Here is a 20,333-nt window from a genome sequence, read left to right as displayed (position 1 = left end):
ATTCCTAGCACCTGCTTGGCATCTTGCAACCATCTGTAACTCCAGTTGCATAGGATCCAGTGCCTTCTGGCTTTTGCAAGCAGTGCACCCAAATGATATGACAGATATACATGCAAGCAAACATCCACATACATAAATAAATCTTTTTTTAAAGATCTTAGAGGTAAATTTTAAAATGTTAAGTAGTGTAGTACTCAAATAATTGAAAGATCTTTATTGAAAATATTAAAAGAAAATAGGAAACAAACTCAAAAAGAAAGTAAGTAATACATGACATAAATCTAGATACAACTGTACTATTAATGACCTAAATAGATCATTTAAAAGCAGTGGTGTCAGGAAGGAGTTACAGAACAAAAGCTGAGCTGTACACTATAAGAAACCAGCTTCAATACCATGACTAAGTCAGCACCAGAAGGTATAAAACAGTTGTCTGTGCAGACTTTGGAGCTGTGCCAATGTCAGGCTGTCTATGACCTACCACCCTGAATGGGTCAGAGTAGACCTCAGGACAAGGAAAAATAGAAAAGATAGAGGGGACATGAGACAATGACAAAAAGTTCAGCATATGCCAAGAAGATGCAAGTTTAACTGTCTGCATAGCCAGCTGCAGCACTGCAAACCACAGAAAGCAAGTGTTAACAGAACCAAGGGAGAGCCGCCAAGGCTCAGCGGACAAAGGCACTTAAACTGAGTTCAAGCTCCAGGACCCACCTGGTAGAAGGACAGAACAAATCCCTGGGAATTGTCTTCTGACTTGCACACGCACCCACATGTATGTACGTATGCACAGAGTACCGAATCCAGTGGGGCTGAGAGGAAGGTCAGGCACAGTCCTTCCTGCAGACCACATGCTGCTTTTGAAGTTCACCTTTAGCAAGGGAAACCATGTTCTGAGTGATAAACATTAGCTATTCTAAAAAGTTTAAACTTCTACAAAGTTTATCCTCTGACCGTTATGATTGAGCTAGAAATTTATAAAAATGAAAATACTCAAGAGCTTGGAACACATTTTTAAGTCATCCGTGGGTATCAAAGACACTCTCAGGGGAAGTTAGTACATAGGGGGTTGGAGAGTTGTTCTGAAACAGTAGCATGCTGTTCTACCACAGTTCTACCCCAAGTGCTGGAGTTCCTGCTGTGTACTACCATGCCTGGCTCAAAAGTGCTTTCAACTAAATGAAAATAAAAATCCAGTATCTCAATTTATAGAATTAGACGGGCCTGGTGGTTCACACTGTTAATCCATCTCAGCACTTGGGATACCTGTGAGTTCAAAGCCAATCTAGTCGGTACCATGAGCTCTAGGCTAGCCACAGCTATATAGTAAGACCCTGCATCAAAAACAGAAAGGGAAGGATGGTGGGGAGGGAGAGAGATCTGTTCATGGGGGTATATTTAATCAGTGTTTTATTGCATTAAATACTTGAATTTGAAGAGAAGGTAGTTCTCAAATCAGTCTCCTCACAAAGGAGCTAGGGATGAGGGTAAGCATAGTTGGCCCAGCATGAATATGGCTAGCTCAGCATGGGACAGTTACACTGAAAACAGTGGGGAAAATTGACATTACCATGGCAATGCTTCATAGAAATCAAGAAAATGGATAGAGGGCTATTCATGCCCTGCAAATAAACAAATAAATAAATAAATAAATAAATAAATAAATAAATACTACAAGAAGAAGGATCTTAACGCCAGCCAGTTAATGGCTAATGAAAAGCAGGAGCCAAGGCTGTGACTTGGTGGCATAGTTCTAGTGTATGTACAAGGCTGTATGCTTGATCACCAAGCACTAGAAAACAACAGTAGGAAGATACTTACAACTGTGCACATAAATATGACAACTTAGATAAAATGTACTAATCCTTTAAAAGCCACAGACTACCAAAATCCATCCCGAGAAAAAGAATATAAATAAACACTCTTGTATGCATATTCATATATACACTTACACACATTTCCTCCCCAGTCCCTTATTGCCGTGACCAAACCCAGGGCATCAGGTTTCATGAATGCCTGGCAAACACTCTACTATTTGGCTGAGTTCCCAGCCCTGTAAAACTGTATTTTTCAAGAATTTGAAATTATACCTCAACATATCCCATTGGAGAAAACATCAGGTTCAAAGAATAAGAAGAGGGCTAGAGAGATGGCTATGCAGTTAAGCTCACCAGTTAAGAGCACTGTCCGCTCTTCCAGAGGTCTGGGTTCTTTCCGGGCACCCATGTGGCAGCTCACAGCCATGTGTAACTCCAGTTCCAAAGGCGTCTCCATCCTCTGGCCTCCATGGGCACTCTTTCACACACACACAATGAGAATAAATCCCTTAAGGAAATATATCAAGAAGAGCAGGAATACTTCTCAATGCATGTTAACGGGTTAGCGGGATACCAAACCTAGCAGTAAGAAAGAATGAGGCATGGGGGTTCCCGTGAACAGAAACAAAAATCCTCAACAAATTTTAGCACACTAAATCCAGCAATGTATAAAAAGAAAAAATGCAGCATAACCACTGGAACATAATTTACTGGAGAACAGTTAATGTGACTGGAGCGATGGCTCAGTGGTTAAGAAAGACCACCTGTTGCTCTTGCAGAGGACCCAGGTTTAGGTCCCAGCATCCACAAATTGGCTCATATCCATCTGTAATTCCAGTTTCGAGGCATTTGGCACCATCTTCTGACCTTGAGTACACAGATACACATGTGGTACCCATTCATACTTACAGACAAAACACCCATACACGTAGAAAACAAACAAAAAACCAAAAAAAAAAAAAAGAAAACCTTTTTAAAAAATCAGTTAATGTAGTTCAGGGCATTAATAAACTAAAAGGCAGAAATTATACAATTGTCAGTGAGTATAGAAAAGGCATTTGGGGGGCTAGAGAGATGGCTCAGATGTTAAGAGCACCAACTGCTCTTCCAGAGGTCCTGAGTTCAATTCCCAGCAACCACATGGTGGCTCACAACTATCCGTTATGAAATCTGGTGCCCTCTTCTGGTGTGCAGATATACATGGAAGCAGAATGTTGTATACATAATAAATAAATAAAATCTTTAAAAAAAGAAAGAAAAGGCATTTGGCCAAATTCAACATCCATTCATAATTTTGGGGGGAAAAAAACCTAGCAAACTAGAAACAGATGGGGCTTGCTTAACTGGATCCTGTCTTCCCCAGAAAAGCAACTGCTCTCCTGAGGCCAGTGTCCATTCTCACCATTCCTACTCAGCGAAATTCCAGAAACTCTACCTCCCATAGAGATTGAAAAAGGAAGAAATAAAACTTTTCCCCATTCAGATGAAATAGTATCTATATGGAAAATCCCAAGGAACCAACAAGAAAATCCCTAAAACAATGTATAGGAAGATCACAGCACAAAACCAACAGCTCTGAATCATATTCCCTTTATTATTTAGTGCGAATGCATGTGGTATTGTTGTATAGGAACAACTGCACTGCATGTGTAGGAGAATGAACATCTACCAAAACTTTATACCAGAATAATCTAGGCATAAGTCTAATCGTAAGACCTAAAGTTATAAAATGAGAGATCTTGTGATCCTGGTTAAAGTTCTTAGATTTTGTTTTGTTAATAATTTGTGCTTTGTCAAAAGCACACTCTCATTTCCTCATTCACTGTTTTTGAGTCTCTGTCCTATACTAGGCTGACATCAAAGTCTTTTAGTCCTTTATTTATTTTATTATTTATTTTGATTTTTTTCGAGACAGGGTTTCGTTGTGCCTTTGGAGGCTGTCCTGGAACTAGCTCTTGTAGACCAGGCTGGTCTCAAACTCACAGAGATCCACCTGCTTCTGCCTCCCTAGTGCTGGGATTAAAGGCGTGTGCCACCACTGCCGGGCTGTGCAGTCCTTTTTGCTCAGCCCCTCAGTCCTGGGTTTGCTCAGTACCATCACACCTGGCCTCAAAACCAAAAGCCCCTGCTCTCTCCACAACTAAAGAGTGAAAAAATAAGCCAGATATTGGAAATCACAGCTTCCTTCCTTCTTTCCTTCCTTTTTTTCTTTTTGTTGTTTGTTTTTCAAAACAGTGTTTCCACTGTTCGAGATCAACCTGGCTGGTTCCAGGACAGCCTCCAAAGGCACAGCGAAACCCTGTCTCAAAAAACAAAAACAAAACAAAAAAGGACACAGTTTCTTTGTGTACCATAGCCATCCTGGAACTTGCTGTGTAGACCAGGCTGGCCTCGAATTCAGGGATCCACCTGCCTCTGCCTCCCAAGTGTTAGGATTAAAGGCGTGCGCCACCACCACCACTGGGCTTGGCGATCCATTCTCAATAAAGAATATTCATCAAGAGCACGTGCATGTGGGGCGTTTGAGCACTAGCGCTCAGCCGGTGCAGTGCTGGTGCAACAGGCCTGCAGCGCCAGCAGTAGAGCTCTGCTGGGGAAGGATCGGGTCTTTCTCTTTATTCTTCTCTCATACAATACATCCTTGTAGCAGCCTTTCTTGGACTGCCAACCAGCTCCCAAATCATAACATGGAGACTGACTATTAGTTATGAATGCCTGGTCTTAGCTGATGCTTGTCCCACTAGCTCTTATAACCTAAATAAACCTGTTACTCTAAATCTATGTTTTTCTTTGGGCATTTTATTGTTCATTCTGTATGTCCTACTCTGTGGCTGGCTGGTGGCTGCCTGACTGACTGGCTACTGCCTGGCTAGCCCCAGGCCTCTCCCTCTCTTTTTCCCCTCATTCTCTGAGTGTCTCAAGCCTAGAGTCCTTCTCCTACTTATTCTCTCTACCCAGCAGCCCCACCTATCCCTCTACTCCTGTTCAGCTATTTTTAGACCAATCAGGTGCCTTAGGTAGGCAAAGCAACACATCTTTACATAAAGTTATGTAGCAAAAACAAATGCCACACATCTTTACATAAAGTAATATTCTATTTTCAGAACACATCCTGACTGCAGTTTCCCCTCTCCACTCTTCCCAGCTGCCTGAAACTTTTCTCTCTCCCACAGATCCACTCCTCTGTTTCCCATCAGAAAGGACCAGATCTCCCAGGGGTATCTAGTTAACATGGGATAACAAGATGCAATAAGACTAGGCACAAACCCTCATATCAGAGCTAGGTGAGGCAGTCCCATAGGAGGAAAAGAGTTAAGATCAGGCAAAAGAGCCGGCCGGTGGTAGCGCACACCTTTAATCCCAGCACTCGGGAGGCAGAGGTAGGTGGATCACTGTGAGTTCCAGACTAGCCTGGTCTAAAAGAGCTAGTTCCAGGACCAGCCTCCAAAGCCACAGGGAAACCCTGTCTCAAAAAAAAAAAAAAAAAAAAAAAATCAGGCAAAAGAGTGAGACACCCCCACTGTTAGGAATCCCACTAAAACACCAAGCTAGCAACCATGACATTCATGCAAAGGACTTAGTGCAGATCACTGCAGGCTCCATGATTGTCACTTTGGTCTCTGTGAGCCCCTATGAGCCCTGCTTAGTTGATTCTGTGGGCCATGTTCTGGTGTCCTCAACCTCTCTGGTTCCTGCAGTTCTTCCTCCCTCTCTTCTGGGGGTTCCCCAAGCTCCAAGGCAAGGGACCCAATGCAGATCTCCAATTTAGGCTCTCTCTCTGCCTAATGTTTGGCTGTGGGTCTTGGCATCTGTTCCTATCAACTGCTGTGTCTGATGACAGTTGGGCCGGGCACTAAGCTGGTTCTTGCACATACTCCTGCTATAAGGAGCCTGAACACCTGACTGCTCATAGGAGGGACTGCGTTAAAGAATGTAGTCATGTTCCTCTGAAGAATCATTTCTCTTTCGTAATTTTGAAAACAGGATCTTGACAGGGTAGTGGTGGTGGTACACACCTTTAATCTGAGCATATGAGAGGCAGAAGCAGTAGGGTCTCTTGAGTTCCAGGTCAGCCAGAACTACACAGTGAGACCCTGTCTTAAAGAGGGTGAGGGTTCAATTGATAGATGGCTCAGTAGTTGAGAGCATTTGCTACTCTTGCAGAAAGCCTGGGTTCTGTTCCCAGCACCCACACGTTGGCTCACAACTGCCTATAACTCCAGTTCCAAGAGATCTATTGACCTTTTGGGCTCTGTGGGCACAAGGCACCTTGTGATATTCAGGGAAAACATGAATACACATAAAAATAAAATTTAAAAAATTTAAAAGAAAAAGAAATCAAACAGGATCTCATTAGCTTAGGTTGGTCTCTAATTTGCTATGTGTTCAAAGATCACCTTGAACTCTGACCGTCCTCCTAAGGGCTGGGATTATAGACATGCAATACCATGTCCATGTATGTGTGAGACTTTGTGTACAAGTTTGTTTTTGTGAGCATGTACACGTGGGCCAGTGTTCTGAAGTCAGTTGTCAGGCTTTCACAGCTAGAGGTTTTACCTTCTGAGCCACCTCCCCGGGCTATGGGCCATTTCCTATGCCCTGGAGTTCAAGACCATCTCATAAAGATGAAAAAGAGGAAAACAAAACAATAACAAAAAACAAGCACATGGAGTTTATCGTCATTAGCCATTACAGAAATGCAGATTAGAAAATTAAAACTGCAGTGTGATGGATGCTGCCCCAGAACTACTAGTGTAGGTCAGGGAAAGACATGGAATAAGTCCCTCACATGCGATGCTGTGTGTACAACCCTGAAGAAGGGGTTTGCTGTTAATGTTTGTCCAGGATCTTGCTGCGTAGCTCAGGTGGACCTCAGACTCACAGTCCCTCTGCCTTAGCTACCATTGTGCTGCGATAGATTGCTAGCTGTCCTCCCAAGTAAGACACACATTTACCATGTGCTCCCACTCCCAGGCATTGCCTAAGAGGGTAAACTGAGTGTGCACAAAACCTGCATAGGTGCTTGTAGTGGTTTTGTTCATTGGAATGTAAATCATTGTTCTAGAATCTAGGTTAGGGCACAGTTGCTCAGCAGATGGCAAGGTGGAGTCGCTCTGGATCTACCTGCAAAGCACACCTGCTGTAGCCCTGGCCCATCTCCCCTGATTGTTCCATTGAACCTCTCCCAAGCTTGGTGCAGCTCTGCCATCTGCCACCGAGAGCTGATGAGCCTGCTCTCAGCTGACCTGGCTTCTTCAGCTTTCTTCTATCAGTTGTACTGGGGGTGAGCTAATCAGTTGCAAGGGTTGGCAAGCATGGGTTTTCTGCCGAATGATGTCTGGAACTAGAGAGGTCTCAGGGAACTTAGAACTTCTTCTGTTTCTCCCTGTGACACATGTTTATGGAAGGTGACTAACTGGAAAACTTAAACTGAAAATAAAAATGGTGGCACTCCTTTGTATATCTCAGTGTTGATATGAACAAAACTTTGGTTTCTGTTTCAGATCACAAAAATGGACAGCACTTTATAATCCCTCAAATGGCAGACAGGTAAGGACCAGTCTAGTTTATCTACCCAACATTGCCTTGGTTTGCAGTATGTAAGTGTTATATTTTGTGTTTAACAGAGCCCATACATTTTTCTCTTTTATGGCTATACACTTTGGAAATAAGACGGCTGTAAGTAAACCACCGTGTGAAACTTAACTTGGAAAGAGCGCAGATCCCAGATGCACTAATGACGAGTTGGAGGCAGTGATGCTGCCACTGTTTTGGCCAGTTGTCCTGGTATTTTGTGTTGAGAGGTCATATTCACAGGTGTTTCTGTGTCGCAAGAGATTATATTCTTGGCCTACAACAGGGTTTGGCAAATGATTTTTGTCAAGGGCTAGGAAATATGTTAAGCACTGTGAGCCTGTCACAGTTGTCAGCTTGTCCTCTAGAGTCAGAGGGCTCTTAAGATAATGGGCCAGGTACTGAAACTCGGAATTTTTAGATCTTGAAAAATGAATGGTCTTTTTCCTCCTCTACCCAAAATGTTTAAAATGTAAAAGTATCCTTAGTTCATGAGCTGGGCAAAAAAGGCCCTTGCTTGGGGCCCCTGGTCTATAAGGTGAGGTGGCTTCACTGCCACAGCCATGCGCCCTGCAGCTCTTGGCCAGTGCTGCCAGAGTACACAGAACAGTCACTGCTGTTCCGGCTGTGCTCTTGTCTTCCTGGTTTGTCAGTTTTCTTCTCCATTTTCCTTTTTATTTTTTGCCCTTTTTTTCCTCTGTGCTATGGATGGAACTCAACAGCTCATACATTAGACAAACACTTTACCCCTGAGCCACATACCAAGGCCTAGAGATGGAGTGAACAGTAGCTTTTGTCATCCAGCTGTGGCACAGCACCTTTTCTCTGTAACATATTACCTGACTACTGGGTTTCTAGGAGTCGCTGGCCAAACTGTTTCAGTCTGTTCAGTGACTCTTTGGCTACAGATGCTTGACTCCAGCGGTTCCATGAACCATAATAGTTTCATCCCTTGGGTGTCTTAATCTTATAGAACGCTCACAGCTTCTGTTTACTTGCTTAATGGTTTGTGCATTTCCTCAGCAGCCTGGATGTGTCTGAGTTGGCAAAAGCTGCCAAGAAGAAGCTTCAGTCTGTGAGTATCTCTTCCTGGTGAGCTCCAGCATGGAAACCTGCCGGTCCCTATTATCAGTCTGAGTTACCTGTTACATCAAATGACTGTTGAATTAGAAGTAGGCTGTCATGCTATATGTAGCAATGAAGACTAAGAGCACTTGAGTACATCCAGTGCTCTAACTACTTCAGACAATCTGTGCTCTTTTCTGTCATGTTAAAAATGCAGCCCCTGCCTGTGTTGTTTGCCAGAATTCTGGGTGTTTCTCAGGGTACTAGAGTGAGTGGGGTGTCCTTCCATGGCATTTCTTATATCAGTCACATAGGACAGTAAGGAATAGCAATAGCTGATGCTGCCAAGGCAGTAAGTCAGGTACATTCATTCACTGGAGTGGCATGATTCTTCCTGCTGCCCAGTGTATGCCATTCCTCAGAGCTTTTTACATTTACACTTCCGAAAGCTGATGGTCTGGACCCATGTGTGTCTACCCAGGCCTGTCGGTTACATTAATCTTTATATTTGGAGATGCCCTGGGAGAGTGATTTCCCTTTGTCAGTCCTTCCCATGAAGCCTCACCAGGTGCTTATTGGTTTCCTTGTGAGATTTCACTCTTTACCTCTTCTTGATGCTCCTTGGGTCAGAACCAAGACCCCTTGCTTCTTTTTGCCACCTTTAAGGACCGTTTAGCACAGTGTTACTTCCCATCTGGTTAGGTGTACAAGCAATGTTGGGGTGGCTCTGTGAATTAGCTCTCTGAAGTCAAAAGTAACTGCTTCAAGCCCTGCTCCAGGACTCTTGCTGCATGTTTGCCTTGCCTAGTTCCCATTCCTCTTAGCACTTGCGGAGCCTGAGCACCTCCGTGGTGTAGGTAAAGCCCAACTTCCCTGATTTGTGATTTTTCCCTTCTTCTCCTTTTCACAAGAGACCCTTTTAGAACCTCATACGGTACCACTGAGTATCACAAATAGTAAATTTATCCTTACTAGTACTTAACTGTATTGTGAAATAAATGTGTTTTATTCAATTTGTTTGGTGTATCTGTGTTCTGTATCTGCAGTTTGTGTGTTTGTGTGTTTCAATGCCTTTTTTAAATTAAGGAGGACATATAGTAAGATAAATGAGATGTTGAGCTTTCAGGGCAGCATGGGAGTGTGTGTTTTCCTTTAGTACTAGTTATCTGTAGCAAAGTTGTTATACACAACAGGCAGACAGACAGTCAGACTCCTGACCTGTGTTGACTGGGCTGGATGCCACACAGAACCTGAGCTTGTCTATGATATCTAACATGGGACAAGCATTAAATAAATACCTTGGATGGAGTTTAATATGCTCTCCAGACTTAGGCTGTGTGTTAGGCTCAATGGCCGGTCTCACCCTCAGCCCTACAAGCACAGAACCTCCCCTCTAGCAGGGGTGCTGGGAAAAAGGGCATCCTGGGGTCTGATTCTCAGAGGTGGCTGCTCTTACCAGTGCCAGGGTAGCATCTGTCCCCCACCACCTTCCTCCTCTATACGCCCTTTTCTTCTGTTCCCTTCTTTCATTCCTTCCCTCCCTCCCTATGTCTGTCTCATATGCTCACTTTCCTTCCAAGTGAAAAACTGAGGGAAATACAACCAAAAACAATGTATTTTTGAATTATTAAATGTTAACATTTTGAAGTCTTAAGGCCAATAATATCTGTCCCTCTATTGTAAAATGGGACAATAGTAAATTCTAGCTTCACTAATGGTATTAAACAGGGTGCTGTTAGCACTGTGTCTTAAGATGCAGGCCCTCAGCAGTGTGGGCCACGTTGCCACAAGTGATAACAAAATAGCTTGTAGTCCAGTCCTTGGAGGTAGAAACTGGATTGAGCTCCCAGACTTTCTCGTATTCCCTGGCAAGATTCCTGCAGGATTTATTGTGAACAATTAGTGTGATGCGAGGACACTAGAAAAACTAAAAGGAGATGGCTTGTCCTTAGTTACCTCACTCTCCATGAGCTCAAGTTCAGTATTTGGAGTGTTTCCTTCAGTTTTTATCTCCTATTTGTACGTCTCTATTTTTTTCTTCTGGAAATTGTATACCAGAATTTTATACTTTTTTTTTTAACACAGCAGGGCATCATAGGCATTTCCTCTTGAGGGCTCTGTAGCAGCTGTTTTTTGTTTGTTTGTTTGTTTTTTCTTTTTTAATGTTAAATAAAAGACCTCCAGGTTCATCTAAGTGGGTGTACCTCCAAATGCCAGGCACTGTTTGTGGTGTCAGAAACAGAGTGGCAGTGTGACAAATTCCCTCAGAGCATGAAGCAGTCAGCAAAGAGATCACAGTTGCTGTGTGTCAGGATGAGGTGGAAGAGCCAGATTCTGGCTCTTGTCTCAGCTGGGAAGACTCTGGTAGTCCTCACAGTTCCTGGCTCTGTGTGATTGTGTGATGAGCCACAGTCTGCTTTGCTTGATGGGAAAGCTCAGCTCTTGTGTTGAAAGTTAGCAAGGAAACCTAGCTGGGAAGTGTGGAGCAGCAATGTGCTCACCCACTCCCACCAGCATGGCTGTCAGGTCCAGGGCCTTACATCCTGCCACTGCGCTCAGTTGCCATCCCCACCCCAGGCTTTTACTTCTTTATCCTGCCAGGGACTTAGAGAGGAGCAGACAAAAGTTCTCAGGACAGCAGAGACTAGAGTGCTGGCTGCCACAGTGAGAGCAGGGTGGAGACCTGTTTTGCCTCTTCGTAGCAGTAACCTGCCTGTCATGGAGTAGAGTCTGTGAGAGGAAGCTGCTGCTAGCAGGGAAATGGTAACAGGAGGCATTCACTAGGCACTGGCTTTGAGTAAGAGGTTGGAGATAAAGGGTGACTATGTCACAGGCATCCTCCTGGTGTTAACTGTTGTCCCTTGTGTCCTGATATTTTTACTTTCAGCTAAGTAATCATTTGTTTGAAGAACTTGCCATGGATGTATACGATGAAGTTGACAGGCGAGAGACTGATGCAGGTGACTTAACATGCGGCTTTTCTAGGCTTCTGTTCTCAGTGGGAGGTGGCAAGCTGCCAGCCTGTGTTTTACTTGCCCAGTTGCTTCTGTCCTCATAACCCATGTGTTGACATGTACTTTTGCGTGTGTTGAATTTGGAGTGTGCTCGTAGTGTGTGAGCTCGTTGTGTGTGAGCTGTGCCTCCCAGCAGAACTCTGGCACCACAGGTGTGATGAGATACTGTCTCTGGCTCTTTTCCTCCGGCTAGTCTGGCTTGCCACGCAAAACCACAGCACCCTGGTAACAGAGACAACCGTCGTCCCCTTTCTTCCGGTCAATCCTGAGTACTCCTCAACACGAAACCAGGCAAGTGACCCAGTGTGAAAAGTTAGTATTATTTGGGAAATGACTGGTGTCGTGGTATTTAGTGTCCTGTATACATGTAAACAGACAACTTGAGATTGAATAAGAAAAGCAGATATGAATAGAAAAAAATAAAAAGAACTTACAAACATGAAAGGAAATGGTAAAAGATAGTAAAGGACACTAGGCTGGTAGTGGAGCAGGATAGGCTCTCATGACAAGACTGGGCAGCTGCATATGACAGTCAGGCAACTTGTTGGCTCCTTGTGTGACCTCAGTGCTCAGGAAGCTGGGATAGGAGAACCTCAAGCTTGAAGCCAGCCTGGGCTACATAGCAAGACTGTGACAGAGATCGGGGAGAGAAGAAGTGAGGAGAGGAAGGGAGGAAGATTGTTTATTGATTGATCAGAAACCTCAAATTTATTTAAATCCTTGTACGAAGAAATCCTCATTTAAGAATATTTCTGGAAAAAAAAGCAGATTTATACATGTGTGTTGTCTGTAACAATGGAATATTAAAAGGAGCCTCATTGTTTGACAGAGAAGTGAGAAAATGAGGAAGGGTTTTAGTTCCAACTAATGACTGAAGGAACAGACCCATATCCAGACTATAACCTCGTCTTTTTTTTTGTTTGTTTGTTTGGTTGGTTTTTCGAGACAGGGTTTCTCTGTGTAGCTTTGGAGCCTATCCTGGCACTCGCTCTGGAGACCAGGCTGGCCTCAAACTCACAGAGATCCGCCTGCCTCTGCCTCCCGTGTGCTGGGATTAAAGGCGTGCGTCACCAATGCCCAGCCTATAACCTCATCTTTAAATTTGGAAATTTCCCTCCAGATTCACCTTGTTGTTTGTTTGTTTTTTGGTTTTGAGACAGGGTTTTTCTGTGTGTAGAGCCCTGGCTGTCCTGGAACTCTCTCTGTAGACTAGGCTGGCCTCGAACTCACAGAGGTCCACCTGGCTAGAACTGTGTTTTTATATTCTGATAGTGCTGGAGATTGAACTCAGCCTCATGTGCTAAATCACATGTTCCAGCATGAACGACACATCCTGCCAGAACCATTTTATTTGAATTCATAACAGCAAATGTTGGTGTTAATTGGAGAAGGGTGGCGATGGAGTTAATATGGTTGAGCTGGGAGACCTTTGTACAAGTGTGACAGTCTTGACATTTGCTGTCATTACTCATGCTTATATTTTTACATTGAAAAGTCTTTCCCGTTACTTTCTCCCCTTTAGGGCAGACAGAAATTAGCTCGGTTTAATGCCCACGAGTTTGCTACGCTGGTCATCGACATCCTCAGTGACGCCAAGAGGAGACAGCAGCAGGGCAGTCCTCTGTCCCGGTCACAAGGCAAGTGTCCCACTCTGACATAAATGAGAAAGTGAAGATTCTAGATTAGAGTTCTATTTCCCTGATATCTCTTACTTTCAGAGCCCTCTGCCTCTAAATATTTGGAATTTGCTGCTGTAAACTTTTTAAGTGTATATAGCAAGAAGCATTGTGACCAGAAGTGTAAAACTCGATGAGCATCCATTTCAGCATGGCTCTTAGAGAACCAGTCTGCAGACATAAGAGCCACTCCCTCCAACCAGCCCATGCCTATTTTCTCGATTTTTCTATACAGAAATGACTACTTTTATTTTGAGGCACTTAAAGTATTTGTGCCATTAAAAAGTACGGTTCCAGTCAAGATCGCATTCCCCAAAGGCAGACGGTAAACTGACAATAATTTGTGTTTCCTCTTGTTTGTTGAAGAATTTGGTTCTGTAATTCAACCAAGAATGAAGACTGGGAAGGTGAATTAGATTGGTGAAGTTGCAATGTGGAGAGTATGCATATGTGAACCTCAAAACAAGCCTACTCTAAAGGAGAGATGATCCGATGTTTCATGTGTGTTGGTATAATATCAGTGACATTAGAAACAGCTAAATAATAAATTCTAGAGAAACAGACACATGAGTGTTACTATAAATCTATCTGCCAAAAGTTGCCTGAGCCCCACCACCACGTGTGAGCTTTACGCTAGCCGCCTGCCTGAGTTAGGCCCAAAGAAATACGCAGAAATTTGTATCAATGCTGCTTGGCCAATGACTAGTATTCCTCATCTGTTAGCTCAGTCTTAATTATCATAAATCTATATATTTTATAAGACTTATCTTATCGGACGCCTTGTTGGTGTCCCTCCTGGCTGGTGGATCACATCCTGCCGCTGGAGGAGGAAGGGGAAAAGAGGGCCCTTCCTGTTTCTCTTTCACTTAAATATGAGTCTCCTTGCTATGTCACTTTCTGCCTGGATCAACACTTCTCTACTACATTTCCCAGAATCCTCTTTGACTCCTAGTTCCGTCTAACTTGCTGTCTCATGGGCCAAACAGTATTTTATTCAATAATCAATAAGATAAACATACACAGTAGTACATTCCCCATCACATGAGTAGTACACAAACAGCTTCCAGAAACAGTGATGTGAAGTGAAATAGTACAATTTTAATGTAGTCTACATTTTGTAAGGGAAGTAAGTGTATTTACAGAGATGGCTGTGCCCAGGAGACTAAACCATATGCGAATATGCACATGGAATCGCTCCTCAACAGTAGATTCAGTATTTGCCCAAAGTACATCCCTGGCTGAAGTTGAGTCTTGTACCTTCCTGCTTCTATATTTCAGTTTTATACTGTGTAAGTGCCTTTCATAGACTACTTAGTACCACGTTTGTCCACATTCTCATACTTTTTGTTGTTGACTTCACTGCTTAATTAAAAAAAAAATGGCTCCAAGCATAGTGGGGAAGGTGTTGAGCAATGTCCCTGAGTGCCAGGAGGTGGAAAAGAGACATCGGGGAAAGTATGTGTGTTAGGTTTTATGTCTGATTTCCTGGCATGACTATTGGCCTCAGACTGTGGTCATGAATCCATGGTGTGTGTTACATAGGGAGTCCTTAGATAGAAGCTTGTAAAACAAGGCTGTGTGTTGGCTCATGAAAATGCTGTGATTCTCAAGAACTCTAGTCTTCTGTCTCCTTTAAGAACCTCAGTGACAAGTTTTTAGGATATATTCACTGAGAATAACAAGACTGTGTGCTTACATACATAGAGAGATGAACAGAGAGAAACAGGCCAGAGTATGGTAGAGACTGCAGTGGTCCCCACCGTCACTCATTAGTGTCACCATCCCCTGTAGTCAGTTGGTTTTAATGATTCATCTTAAAAAGTAAAATAACACCTCTACCTCTTAAGAAGCCAGAATTTACCTCCAGGTAAAGCTGCCTATAAAACAGTCTTAGAAATTGGAGCATAACTTGAGTTGCCCAAAATAAATCACAAACTTGGGTGGTTTGTGAGCTTTTTATTCTAAACAAATCAGAGTCTGTAAGTCATTGCTCATCTGTGAAACAGATATGACTGATAATGTACATGTGTGTCCACTCTCCACTTGTCTGACTTGTAACCAGGAGTCAAATGAATGCCACGTAATGCCACTGTCCCTATTCTTTGAGCACCTGATTTCTAGGCTGTGTACTTTCTGGGTGTTTGTTTTTGAGGCAGGGTCTCTCTGTAGCCTTGGCTGTCCTGGAAGCTTTTTAGATGAGACTAGCCTCTAACCTATAGAAATCGCCTGCCTCTGCCTCCCTGGTGCTGTGATTAAAGGCGTGTGTCACCACACCTGACTACTTTCTGTTTAGCTTGCCATTCCCCTATAGGAACGTTACAAGTATTATCCAGTTGCATCACTTCACCTTAGGTTTTTAGCTTTGAAGCTGTGCTCCATGTATGCAAACCCAAGATGTTCCTCCTCAGTCTGGCAGACCCAAGAGTTTGTCCAGCCACAGCAGGTGGATCAGGGATTCTTGTCTTCTTCTTCTTCTTCTTCTTCTTCTTCTTCTTCTTCTTCTTCTTCTTCTTCTTCTTCTTCTTCTTCTTCCTCCTCCTCCTCCTCCTCCTCCTCCTCCTCCTCCTCCTCCTCCTCCTCTCATACATTACATCCCGATTGAAGTTTCCACTCCCTCTGCTCCCCTCCCCTCAGTCTCGCCCCCACCCTTCTCCTCTCCCCCAGATCCACCCTTACTCTGTCTCCCTTAGAAAAGAGCTGGCCACCCAGGAGCATCAACCAAAACCGCATAACAAGCCATAGTAGACCAGGTACTCATCAAGGCTGGAGCAGCAGCCCTCTAGTAGGAAAAGAGTCCGGCAAACAGGCATAAGACTGACTCTGAGCAGGACAGCCCCTGCTCCCACTATTAAGAGTCCCACAAGAACACCAAGCTACTCAGCCATAGCATATATGCAGGGGACCTAGGTAAGACCCCTACAAGCTCAGATCAGGAACTTGACCTTCTCTGTGTAGCTGTCCATTGGGCTGCTTACTGTGTTAGCCCTCTGTGGGCGAGATTACAATGTTACTGTTTCTGTCTTTCAGTCCTTTAAATGGGTAAACCAGAAAGTCATCCTAGTAGTTTATTTTAGTAGGAAAAAATATATTTTAAGTCTGACATAGTTTTCCCTCTTCTGCGAACAGATAATGTTGAACTCATACTGAGAACGGTCAGTAACCAGCATAGCACTGAAAGCCAGGACAACGACCAGCCAGACTATGACAGTGTGGCGTCAGATGAAGACACAGACGTGGAAACCAGAGCAAGCAAGGCACACCGGCAGAAGGTGAGAGGACACACACACACAGGACAGACTTGTGTCTCTTAAAACTTGTTCTCCCACTGGGGCTGATGCTGAATGGCACATGCTGAATGAACATGAACAAGGCCCTGAGTTCAATTCCTAGCACCACCAGGAAAAACACACATACACATGTAAAAATAAATAAATAAATAAATAAATAAATAAATAAATAAATAAATAAAGCTTGCCTGAAAAATTGGCAAGGGTTAGCCATTCAAAGATACTGTGGATGAAGTTGGGTACCTTGCTACCTCAGGCCAAGCACTGACAAAAAAAGTAAATGCTCTTAAAATAAGGCCCTTTGTCCCTGAGCAAGTGAAGAGTTGGCCCTGTTGGTGTCATGACTGTTTTGTGCAGCATGACCAGAGGCTTTTGTGCACTCAAGTTTTTATTGAGCAGCTTCTTGGCATGCTCTTCTCCCAGTGAGGCTCATCTCCTTTCCCGAGATGTCACCAGTTGGGGTGGTGACAATAAAACATACACCGTACAGGTGGCATACGTCATAAAGTACAAACAAACTAGCGGGGTGCGAAGAGAGCCCGTCAAGGGTCGAGGCTCTTGACAATTTAGGGTTCTTAAACAAAAAGAAGGTGGAGTGGGGACGTCTGGGCAGAGAGGAGGAGCAGCCAGTGCAGGGCTTCATGACACCACACTGGAGGACAAGGTCTAGAGGGCAGTGCAGAGCCCGGAAGGTTTTAGTTGGAAAGCTTCTTAGATAGCTGAAGGGCTGACCACAGAACTGCCTCAGAGCTTGGGCCAGAGGGGCCTAGTAGGAGAGACTGAGGCACTGGACTGTGAACATGAGTCTAGAAGGCCCCATCCCAGTGCAGGCTGAAGCCTCAGGACTGATCCACAGAGGCACTCCACAGACTAGAATAATAATAAGATAGGCTAGAGAGTTGGAGGCTTGAAGCAGGGAGGTAGATTTAAGAGCTAGGTCCAGCATTTGCTACCTCATACTGGCAGAAGGGGCACCCCTGCATGGACTGCCCAGGTACCAATCCACTCAGTGAAAGCTTAGATCATTACCAGACCCTTAGGGCTAGACCCTCCATTGATTGATTAGGTTCCCACCCTTCCCTCCAAGCATCTGCTCCTTCTAGCTGAGCTCCCTGCTGGTTCAAAGCGTCTCCTCAAGACATTCTCACCGATGCCCTCAGCTCACCTCAGCTCCTTAATGTGCTGGTTCAGCTTTGCGCCCTGCCCTGCTCCACTGCATCTGTTTCCATAGCACTAATCACCTTCAGTCCCACTGGGTATCATATGTCAGTTATCCCCTCTCACGCTGCTGGGAAACAAACACCATGGAAGCAGCAGTCTTGGTTTGCTTTCTCTTCTGAAATTGCTTGGTGCTCAATAAATAGTGTGAATGAATGAATTCTTGAAGGGAAATGTATGCAAGTCAGGACAGACCATAGCCAGTCAGTGTCCGCATAGGTTTGCAGCTCCCTACCTGACTTTAGGAACTTCTGACTAAAATTTCAAAAGTACTGCAGTGCCCCTGCTCCTCATTTGGTTTAACTTTGCAATTCCACTGGCATGGCCAGAGATTGAAACTCTTTAGCTGTTAGTCTTTAACATTATCGTCTCAGATTGTGAACATTTTCCCCAATTTATTTTTAGAGCCTAGATTCAGATTTGTCAGATGGACCAGTCACTGTGCAGGAGTTTATGGAGGTCAAAAGCGCCCTAGTGGCTTCTGAGGCCAAGATACAGCAGCTAATGAAGGTGAATAACAACTTGAGTGACGAGCTGAGAATTATGCAGAAAAAGGTAACACGTTAATCAATGCCAGGATGGTTGACTCACTGATCCCAGAGCAGAAGGGCGAGGGAAGAAAACCATTTACTGTGACAGAATAGAAGTTCCGGGCCAAGTTGTCTTCTTGAAAGCCGGATGTGTGTGGATGTTTGAAATGAAATACTTCTGATTAGAAATGCATCCAGAGTAGGACTAGGGACTATAGCTCAGTGGTAAAGCATCTGCCTAGCATGCATAAGGCCCTGGGTTCTGTTTTCCTGTTTGACTGTAGATGTAGTTCAGTGTGTGCTTCTAAATGCATTATTGGCATCTAAAAATGCATTCAGAATAAGTGCTTCAAAGACCTAACAAGCTGCCTGGTGTTTGTGAGGCAGCAGAGCTTTGCCCTATCCTAGGCTTCATGGGGGTCTGGAAGCTACTTCTAGGATGTGGTTCCCCTCCCCCCAATTACTGATTGTAAAGATTAATCACACAATGTAAAGATTAATCATATGATGCAAAACAATGTGAACGTCATAGCACACACCATGCAAGGTGCTTCCTCTGTTGGCACTGACTCTGACTGCTACCCTGCAACCCTCTCCAACATCTCAGCATCCTAGGTTGCTAGGACTTGCCACTTAGAGCAGGGCTTGACACATAGCAGACTCCCACACACTCTACCTGTACTAGCAAGGAGTGACAACCCATGTGTTCAGCACATTCCTAGCCAGTCCCCTAGAGCAGTGGGTTACAACCCCCAAAAGACCACTGAAGAACACAGATACTTATGTCACAATTTATAAGGGTAGCAAAATTACAGTTATGAAGTAGCAACAAAAATAATTTTATGACTGGGGATCACCACACCATGAGGAGTTGTGTTAAAGGGTTGCAGCATCAGGAAGGTTGAGAACCTCTGCTCTGGAGACTGGGAACTGAGTGAGTGCATTCACCTGTAGGAGTGGGTGAGAGCAGGACATTGAAAAGCTGCCAGTGTCATCCCTGCATTGTGAGGACTACACTCATTGACACTCTTGAGAAATGAGCTTTTTATGCACCCAGAGGCTGGTTTATGGTTTTTGCTGTCTTCGAGGAATGCACTAGTTCAGACTAAAATCCTTAAGACCTGGTCACAAGGTGCACCTCCCAAAGGAAGGCCAGAGACCCAAGCTCTTGCTTGCCGGGGATTACGGTTGTGAGAACCTTTGAAATGGGTAGCTCCCATACATGTACTACCTAGGATGAAAATGCCTGCAGATGCTCAGCCCTGCCACACAGTGCCATCTAGGCTAGTCACAGCTGAGACCAACAGGCCTAGAGCCCTTTGCTGTGACATGTGAGACTTGCGTTTCTTCTGCCTTTTCTGAAGACATACAAATGTAGTTTAATGCAGTTGTCACACAAATCATTTTCTTGGAGTGATTTTTTTTTTTTTCTCTGAAACTTGCCTTTGTAGATCACTTTGCCAGACATCACCTTTTCCCTATAGCAATCCTTTTAGTGTCCATAGATTTCATCAGATGGAGCTGGGAGATGGCTCAGTGGGTAAAACATTTGCCAGGCAAGGTGAGGACTGACGTTCGGACCCCCAGAACCCATGTAAAAAGCCAAGTTGGGCACAGTGGTCCACCTGCAGTGGCTGAGCACCAGAAGCAGGGATGGGGTCTCCAGAGCAAGCTGCTAGCCAGATGAGACAGTCAGATACCTTGTCTCCATCTGTAAGGGAGGGAGCCTTTGAGGGAGGTTCCTACACATGCAGAAAGTTAATGAGGAAAACTAATTGGCTGGTAAGATGGCCCAACAGGTGAAGGAACTTACTGCAGAAGCCTGACCACCTGCTTCAGGTCCTGGTACCACATAAAGGCAGGAAAGGACACCATAAAACTGTCCTCTGACCACCACAACTCATACATCATACACATGCACACATCATCATTTTTTTGTTTTTATTTTAATTTCTAGAGGCAACCTGTATCTCCAAAAGCAAATGTTTTGAGTTTCTTTAGGAAATGTAAAACAAGAACTGGGGAGATGGCTTATCGGGTAAAGCACTTGCCGCCAAGCCTGATGACCTGATTGCAGTTCCCCAGACACACACAGTGGAAGGAAAAACCCAACTCCCCAACTCCACACAGATGCCATGGTATGCACTCACCT

At 44.2% G+C, this 20,333-nt stretch overlaps 1 protein-coding gene across 11 annotated transcripts in view; it reads left to right on the top strand.

Annotated features, from left to right (window-relative positions):
• The window catches only part of Git2 (GIT ArfGAP 2), a 52,539-nt gene that overhangs the window by 17,660 nt on the left and 14,546 nt on the right, over positions 1 to 20,333 (top strand). For 4 of the 11 annotated variants that reach the window (XR_004769492.1, XM_027416015.2, XM_027416012.2 and 1 more), the window contains exons 8-14: positions 7,322 to 7,367; positions 8,415 to 8,466; positions 11,344 to 11,416; positions 11,664 to 11,761; positions 12,993 to 13,107; positions 16,273 to 16,415; positions 18,057 to 18,206. Coding sequence is in view for 10 of the 11 variants with exons in the window: in XM_027416015.2 (XP_027271816.1) it covers positions 7,322 to 7,367; positions 8,415 to 8,466; positions 11,344 to 11,416; positions 11,664 to 11,761; positions 12,993 to 13,107; positions 16,273 to 16,415; positions 18,057 to 18,206 (677 nt within the window). In the remaining variant the exon portion in view is untranslated. The remainder of the gene's footprint in view (positions 1 to 7,321; positions 7,368 to 8,414; positions 8,467 to 11,343; positions 11,417 to 11,663; positions 11,762 to 12,992; positions 13,108 to 16,272; positions 16,416 to 18,056; positions 18,207 to 20,333) is intronic. The other 7 variants (XM_027416019.2, XM_027416016.2, XM_027416022.2 and 4 more) reach the window with 4 other exon arrangements.

This window comes from Cricetulus griseus, chromosome 4 (assembly GCF_003668045.3).
Source record: "Cricetulus griseus strain 17A/GY chromosome 4, alternate assembly CriGri-PICRH-1.0, whole genome shotgun sequence".
Lineage (NCBI taxonomy): Eukaryota > Metazoa > Chordata > Mammalia > Rodentia > Cricetidae > Cricetulus > Cricetulus griseus.
The sequence above is the reverse complement of the archived record's forward strand: the minus strand, read 5'-3'. Positions and strand labels throughout refer to the sequence as shown.